General features: G+C 34.2%; 1 protein-coding gene across 1 annotated transcript in view; it reads right to left on the bottom strand.

The window, feature by feature from the left end:
- LOC121387131 overlaps nt 1-8,955 on the bottom strand; it is a 41,071-nt gene that overhangs the window by 21,359 nt on the left and 10,757 nt on the right. The window contains exon 3 of the mRNA XM_041518155.1: nt 4-77. Coding sequence (XP_041374089.1) covers nt 4-77 — 74 coding nt within the window. The remainder of the gene's footprint in view (nt 1-3; nt 78-8,955) is intronic.

Raw genomic sequence — 8,955 nt, 5'->3', positions numbered from 1 at the left:
TACAGCAAGCGAGGAATTTTTCCACCAGCTTCTAAGGTAGGAACTCTGACTTGTACGTTTGTTGAAAGCTATATTTGCTGAAACATATAAGACAACATGAATTCATGTAGTTTTATATCTACCACATTGTTATTAAATCAAACAAAACTAACAAAATACTTATACTCTTGTATTCATACATGCATAGGATGTATGCACGTATGCATATTGTATGTACACATAACGTGTCAAAATCTGTCCAATCCGGATGCTGTCAGCGACTGATTCCGGATGCAGTCACCGACTGATTCCGGATGTAAATTCAAGGAAAAAGGATATAATAATTGTGATAATTGAATATCATTTTATAAACAATTATGTGGTATGTAACTGTGCTAGTAACAACAGCCCAAGCCCCAAACCCAAAGTACAGCAGTAAACACTTTTCAGTATGCAAGGTAAAAGTGCTGTTCAATAGTCACTGAAACATGTCGTCTAAACAAGTGAAGCTGAGCTACATAGTGTGTGATAATGGCGGCTAGTTCTAAAACAAATGACCAAAAGAAAAGATATATTTCATCTGACTCAAGCTTTGAAATGAGTAAATCTGATAAATAAAAAAACCCCGAAACAAGACAGTAAAAAGGCACAGAAGGACGAGAGCAAACAAATGAGCGACCAGGCGTGCATGACACGATTTACTAAAGGCGTCACTCAGAACGAAACTGCCGATTCAGATATAAAAGCTATTATAGCACAGCTAAAAATAATGAATGGTAAACTTATTAGCAAAGAGGACTTAGAAGCAGAATTAGAAGTTACGAAAGCAAATATCTCAGCGAGACTTGACGAAAGACTAGACAAATTAGAATTGAGCATTCTTACATTGGAAATAAAAAACGATGAGTTGAAAAAGGAAAACATGGTTTTAAAAACATAGTGTAACAAAATGCAATACAAGTTCGGTGGTTTTCTCAAGTAATGCAGCATGACAAAATGTCGACGAACTCGAACAATACACGAAAAAACACAATTCGCACGTTTGGTGTGGAGGATAAAAACAAAAATTAATCTGTTGAACAGACAATGGAAGCGACGGTAGGTGTGTTGCAAACAATCGGGATAAATATTAAAAATCAGATATCGGCATTGCACATCAACTTGGAAAGTTCACAGAAACAGGTTCTCGACATATAATCGTTAAGGTCGTGTCCAGAAAACACAAACAACAGGCGCTATACAACAGAAGAAAGCTGAAGGGCACAGGAATCGGTCTAGCCGAAGATTTGACTGCCAAAAATCGCGCTTATCTAAAACAGTTACAAGAAGATCACACTGTAGATGCCGCTTGGAATCGAGACACAAACTTCTTTATCACATTAAAAAGTTGACGGATGTGTGATCATAGAAGATCCTGCACAATTCCTTCATAAAACCATATATGACTCGGATAGAGAAAACGAAGATTCGTAAAGAATACACGCATATAAATGCTTGAACAATAGCTGCTGGCACGTTTAAAATAAACGGACTTGCAATAAAGAATATAAGTGTATATTTATGCATGCATATATGTATATATCTATATGTGCAAGTACGTATGTGTGTGTGTATGTATGTATTTATGTGTGTAGGTATGTGTGTTTATGAATGTGTGTGTATGTATGTAAGTTATATTTAGCTCTTTATGCTATGTTTTTATTTATATACACATAACATTCATTTTATGTTTACGCGTACGTACATCTTTGTATTGAGGAATATATGTAAGTGTATTGACCTGTGCATAATCGTGAGTGCGATTTAGTTTTTATTACATTTTGGGTTATATGTGAGTTTTTATATATATATTAGAATTGAACGTTATATTTTTGACGTTCATGCGATGATAAACACCAAAACCGTTTTACACACTGTATGAATAACGTTCAATTCTTATAATTCCAAATGCATTAATATTGCCATTATACAAAACTATCTTAAAAACCCAATCGAACTCTATTCCACAATGATTTACAACTGTATCAATACACAAATAAGGGAATTCCCTTAGAAAGTTACATTCTGTTTTTTCCGTCAAATCTCCGATTTATTATATTGATTTGCATAAGGTTTTATAAATTTTAATTTTCTGAATCAATTGTGGATAAAACGTTATAGAATTTAAAATAACAGAACATCATCTGATAGCGACAACATTTTTTTCAATGAATTTTGAACTAATGAGGGAAGATTTATCTACTACCTATATTAAAATTGCAGTTGTCAAGAGATAAAGTGGTTTCAGTGCTACTGTGTGTGTGGATTTCAGAGGAAGTTTGTGATTGTGTGATATTATTCTCGGAAAAGACAGGTCGTGGAATTGTACACGAAGGCGTATGTGTTTTCGCGCGTGTAAGTTGTCGGTTTGGTGTTTTTGTGAAATGTGACAGAGCTGCGCTCATATCTCTCTTTTGATTTGTTGAGCATTCTCTGCTATTACTTCTAATAGAAGCTTCGTTTTTGTGGCCTGTAATATAGATTATGTGTCTCAGTTCAAAACCGGAGTCGTTTAAATCCTGGTTTGTTACCGTCAATCACAGTGCAGGTGAACGAGAATTCTGTTGTTTACCGAAAAAGTGCAGTGTTCACGTTCAATGGAAGAATGAACGTTGGTTTTTTAGATCACGTGTTAACATTTTAGCCAATGAAGACGCCTATTACAAAACAGTAATTATAAAATGGAATCCATATATGTGTGTGTGTGTGTGTGTGTGTGTGTGTGTGTGTGTGTGTGTTAGCAATACAACATAATCGTTAACATTAAAAGTTATTCGTAAGATCTTTAGATCTAAAAAAATATCACACATGTACGTTTAAATAAAGTATGCACTTTGTGTTGGTCGTAGAAGCGCGCAGTCGATTAGTATGTAACATTCATTATATTTGGTCGCACATGTGTGTTATTGTTTTAAATACCAATACTGGTGATTTTTTTTCTGTGAATATGTGTATTTGCGTGCATATGACTAATTGTATATATTTGAATAGATATACATGTGTCGTTACGTTAACGTGCATGTATGTATAAATATATAAGAAACATTTAAAGGTATTCGATCGCGGATCACAGACGCCAAAAGTGTCGTTTTAGCAACTCATCGGGCCATTTAGTCCCATTGCTCTATGACATATATTAAAATAGAGCGCTTTCTTTATTATACTAACACACTGTCAAACAGAGATTGAGTCCGATACTGAATAACTTTAAGCAGTGAAGTACCATCACTGTCATCATCATCATCATCATCATCATCATCATCATCATCATCAATTTTATTATTATTATTATTATTATTATTATTATTATTATTATTAAAATTATGGTTTTAATAACTGCTGACATTCTAATATCCTGTTTACTACTTCTCTATATGTTGTTTCTCTTACCTCTTCCAACACTCTGCCTTACCCATTCGAACACAGTTAGGTGTGTTCGACTTCAAATTCATTACCTGCTATTTCTAAACACGTTATACACTAAATTATATACAATTAGAATTTCCATCGTTGTAGTTAAAACAATAATGAAGTCCTCAAATAAAACAGAAATAAAGGCATTATTGCGAATTTACGAATCTTAACACTTAACTGTCAGGGACTCGGGCATTCGGATAAACGTAAAGACGTATTACATTATTTAAAATGCAAACCGTTTAATATATATTGCTTACAAGATACTCACTTCACACCAGAATTAGAGCCATATATACAAACTCAGTGGGGATATACATGCATATTTAATTCATATAAGGCAAACGCTCGAGGGGTTGCAGCTATGTTTAATAATAATTTTGAGTACAAAATACACAAACTCAAAATATAGAATTCTTGTAATTATATCATATTGGATTTAACAGTAGAAAGTGAAAAGACTACACTTGTAAACATATATGGACCAAATATAGACATATATTTATATGTAGAAACTATTTTTGAATATATTGTAGATCTGGACAATGATAAATCCATAATTTGTGGGGACTATAACTTAGTTTTAAATACAAAATTAGAGACTAAAAAGTATTTACATGCCAATCATCGAAAATCACAAAAACAAATTATAAAAATTATTGAAATTTTAGATTTAAAAGATCCGTTTAGAGAACTATATCCAAGTCTTAAAATATATACATGGAGGAAAAAGACTCCACCTAAACAAACTCGATTAGATTTGTTTCTTATAACTAATTATTTAATGTCATTTGTTGAAGAGGTAACAATTGAAAATAGCTATCGTTCCGACCATTCTTGTGTAGTTTTACATATTAAATATAATCAAATTAAAAAAAGGCAGGGGACTATGGAAATTTAACAATTCATTGTGAACTTATAAGGAATACGTCAAAATAATTAAATAAACCATTTGGGAAATAAAATATCAGTATGCAGTGCCAGTTTATAATGTTAAAAAACTTAAAATCAATTGCGAATAATGAAATTCAATTTATAATAAATGACCAACTATTTCTTGAAACATTACTTATTTAAATTAGAGGGAAGATAATTTCGTATTCGGCTTTTAAAAATAAAACAAGACACGAATTAGAAGTTAAACTATGTGAGGACATTAAAATGCTAGAACAAAATGAAAACATTGAAGATCCAAAACAAAATCTAGGAATTATTTTAGCAAACTAATTTCAAAAATACAATTAGATAATGGAAATGAAATTAGAAAACAGGAAGGAATTTTGAAAGAAACCAGAAATGTCTATGAACACATTTATACTGCGCCACTTGGGCAAAGTGATAATGATAGAACTGAAAAAAAATTAATTAAAATTTAGTAAACTAACTGATGAGGAAGCAAACATATTAGAAGGCGAATTGACTTATTCAGAAATACGGTCATACCTTAAAACAATGAAAAATGATAAAAGTTCAGGCTCAGATGTATTCTCAGCTGAATTTTTCAAAATGGTTTGGATTGATTTAGGACATTTTGTAACTATAGCTATTTTATTACAGAAATGTCAAATGTACAAAACTTAGAATTCTTCAAGTTCTTTTGGATTGATTTAAATTATTTTATAATTAGATCAATAAATTATAGTTATATTATCAAAGAAATGTCTGAAGTCCAAACGATGGGTACCAAAACATTTTTTTTTAATTGGAGGCCTTTAACATTGCTTAACTGTACTTATAAACTAGATTCAGGCTGTATAGAATAAAAACAATGCAAGATAAAATAATTAGTAAAGATCAAACTGGTTTCATTATTTTCGTGAAAACATTCGATTAATATATGATCCATGCACTACACGGACGTCCACGATATTCCAGGTCTCCTGCTTTTGGTGGATTTGGAAAACGCTTTAAACTCTGTATCATGGGCATTTATTGAAAAATCATCAGATATTTTTAATTTCAAATCCTCAATTAAAAACTGGATTAAAACTCTGCATAATAGTTCAATGTCGAGGGTGGTTCAAATAATTTAATTCATCTTCTATTAGGTGATGAATCACGGCACCTCAAAATGAGCTGGGTACAATAAAATATTTCTTAAAAACAAATTAGGTATAATTGCATGTATTCCGAAAGTAAATAAACCAAAGGAATTTCTTAAAAACTGGAGATCCATAACTCTATTAAATTGCATTTATAAAATGGCTCCAGGGTCTGTCGCTAACAGAATAAAGCAAACTTTGGACAAAATAATAGATAATGACCTAATTGGGTTTCCAAAAGGAAGGTATATTGGAGAATACATAATACTAATATATCATATTATGCACTGTGTGTGTGTGTATTTGTGTGTCTGTGTGTGTGCGTGTGTGTGTGTGTGTGTGTGTGTGTGTGTGTTTGCATGTGTGTATGTGTGTGTTTTTGTGTGTCTGTATGTGTGTGTGTATTTGTGTGTGTTTGTGTGTCTGTCTCTCTGTCTGTCTGTCTGTCTGTGTGTGTGTATGTGCGTGTATGTGTATGTGTGTGTGTATTCATTATCAGCGAGACGGTAGGACGTGTTTTGTCGGAGGTCCGCCAATCTTATTATCTTCAATATCCTGTTTCTTTTGTTTAATTTTTAATCAGTTATAATATGTAAATTTCGTTATTAATTCATATATATGTACATGTGAAGAATGCGAGAATACCGTTGCAGTGAAACATCGGCGAAAAAGAAGAGAACTGTTGTTAATGACGAGAATACATGTGGTTCCAACATGGCGGCAAGCCGTTTCTACAGAAGTACACCACAGAAAACGCCAGTCAGTTCTGATTTACATGGGAGTGGACTGCCGACATCTCCTAAACATTGTACTACTGGAAACAATGTTATTATCAGCGAGCTGCTTTGTTTTGTAATAAACAAAATGGATGTATTACCGCATGATACCATTGTAAACTTGTGTTCTGATGTTTTTACAGATCACGAAGTTGAGGATGCTAAGACATTATTTGACCTTTGCTATAATACGGAAAGTTGTGGACGTATGATAAAACGAAAGGGTGTTGAAAAGAAAAAGAATAACATTCATGATATTTTGATTTTGCTGCATAACATTGAACCAGACGATGTACCATGCTTCGCTGCGAAAGATCTGAATAAACTGCCGCCAATTCTTTACAATCACATGGACATGGCATTATTTTGAAGGAACTTGAAATAATGAAAGGCAGTATTGCCTCTTTGCAAACAGCCCAGATGGCCACAGCTGAGATATGTCGAAGTACATTCCAGAATAAAAATGATTGTGCATGTTCAGTGGGGTTAGCTGTCGATGTAAGCCAAGAAAATGATGAAGATACTGATATTGTGAGTACTTCACCCGTGAACAATTGTGTACACGGCACTGGTTTAGAGGCGGAAACAGTCACACCTAGTGACATTAATATCTTGAAAGAAAGCCAACATGTAATAACTGAAAAGGAAGATGGTGAACTAGGTGACAGCATAACACATGCAAAACAGCTGATACGAAATTGCAAAACCCCTAATAGGCAATCGAGTCCAGTACGACCAGATGAGCCTTTATCTCATGTTACTAGGGAAATGTCTCAACACACAGGGACTGCACGCAGGTTTGCTGATATGGCTGCTGGATTGGCATCTAATGGCATGGAGCTGAATAGAGAAAAGAAAACAAGAAAAGCTGTTCCGCACAGAAGTGGTGTTGATTCAGAGGGATTTAAGTTTGTTGGTCCGAAGCGTAAAAAGCCTGTAGTAATAGGAACCGCACAGTCATCGGCACTGCGGGGAGTCAAATCTACATCGGTACCCGTGTTCGTAACCATATTAGCGCCGGGAACTAAGGAGTCGGACATACTTGATTACGTAAGGTCAGTGCTGGGGATTGATGTCTGGTGTGAAAAACTCAGAACACGATATGACACCTGTTCGTCGTTTAAAATCCTTGTTGACTCCAAAAACATCGATAAACTAATGAGTCCTAACGTGTGGCCAGAAGAAGTTTTAGTTCGAAAGTTTTATGTGATACGACATTAGCAAATATTATGAAAGAAGAAATTGAGATATGCTCATACAACTGTCGGTCTCTTAAAACATCGGCGCCAGATATTCGTGAATTATGTGATGCTAATGATATATGTCTGTTGCAGGAGCACTGGTTAGCAGACTATGATTTGTCAAAACTCTCTTACATACACGATGATTTTTATGCTCGAGGGGTATCTGCTATGGATACTAGCAGTAATCTACTAGCCGGACGTCCATACGGTGGAGTGGCTATTCTATGGAGGAAGACACTAGGCAGTTTAGTTAATGTGTGTACATATGACGATAGTAGAATAATAGGATTAGAATTAAATTGTGCATCATCGTAAGTACTTATCTTATGTGTTTACTTACCGACTGATTCGCCTGAACAGTGAGAGGATTACATCTCGTACCTTGGAAAATTGCATGCCATATCAGAGGAATCCAACACTCCAAATGTGTACATAGTCGGTGATTGGAATTTCAATATTAAGTGGCAGTCAAGGTTTGGTGCTGAATTATATAATATGTGTTCAGAACATAGTTATATATTATCGGATGCTGTTCTTTTAGGTACAGATACGTACACATATATTAGTGAGGCGCATGCGACAACGTCATGGCTAGACCACTGTTTGGCTACTACAACTGCACACAATGCAATAACTAATATGAATATACTACATGACATTGCGCCATGGGATCATCTGCCATTACAATTCACCATCAGTGTGAACGGTTTGACCAAATGCAATTTAGCCAAAAATCACATACTGCCAAGAACGTCTGTAAACTAGTCAAACGTTACTGCTGATGATAAAAAAACGTATAGAGCTGAGTCAGATATTTCCTTGTCTCAAATCTATATTCCTAATGATGCAATTTCTTGTAAAACTCCAAACTGCAATATATCTGGTCATCTACATGCTATTGATAGTTTATATAATGAAATTGATAATGCATTAAAATTGGTATCTCAACATTTGATTAAAGGTAATAGTGACAATCACAAAAATGTGCCTGGGTGGGATAACTACATAAAAGATCTGCATCTCATTGCTCGAGAGGCCTACTTGTTATGGCGAGACAATAGTAAACCTAGAACAGGACTTATATGTGAAAATATGAACAAAACACGTAGGCAGTTTAAATACGCTCTTAGAATGTGTCAAAATGAGAACGATAGAATGAAGGCAGATGCTATAGCACAAAATTTGACCGACATGAACTTTCGTGAATTTTGGAAAAAAATATTTCTACAGAAAATAATAAACGAACTCTATTGGCAACAACTGTGGATGGTGTGACCGGGGAAGAGAATATTGCAGGTTTGTTTAAAGAAGATTATAAAGAACTTCTAAATTCTGTGACGGGTCAGAATCATCGAGCATATGGTGAAGAGTATATTGCTAATGATTCAAGTTATGTTGCTGAAATGAACGTAAATCCCAATGAGGTAATGGAGTTTGTTTTTAAACTTAGCAGTGGGAAAT

The sequence above is a fragment of the Gigantopelta aegis genome, chromosome 13, assembly GCF_016097555.1.
Source record: "Gigantopelta aegis isolate Gae_Host chromosome 13, Gae_host_genome, whole genome shotgun sequence".
Lineage (NCBI taxonomy): Eukaryota > Metazoa > Mollusca > Gastropoda > Neomphalida > Peltospiridae > Gigantopelta > Gigantopelta aegis.
This window is presented reverse-complemented; position numbering and strand designations above follow the sequence as displayed.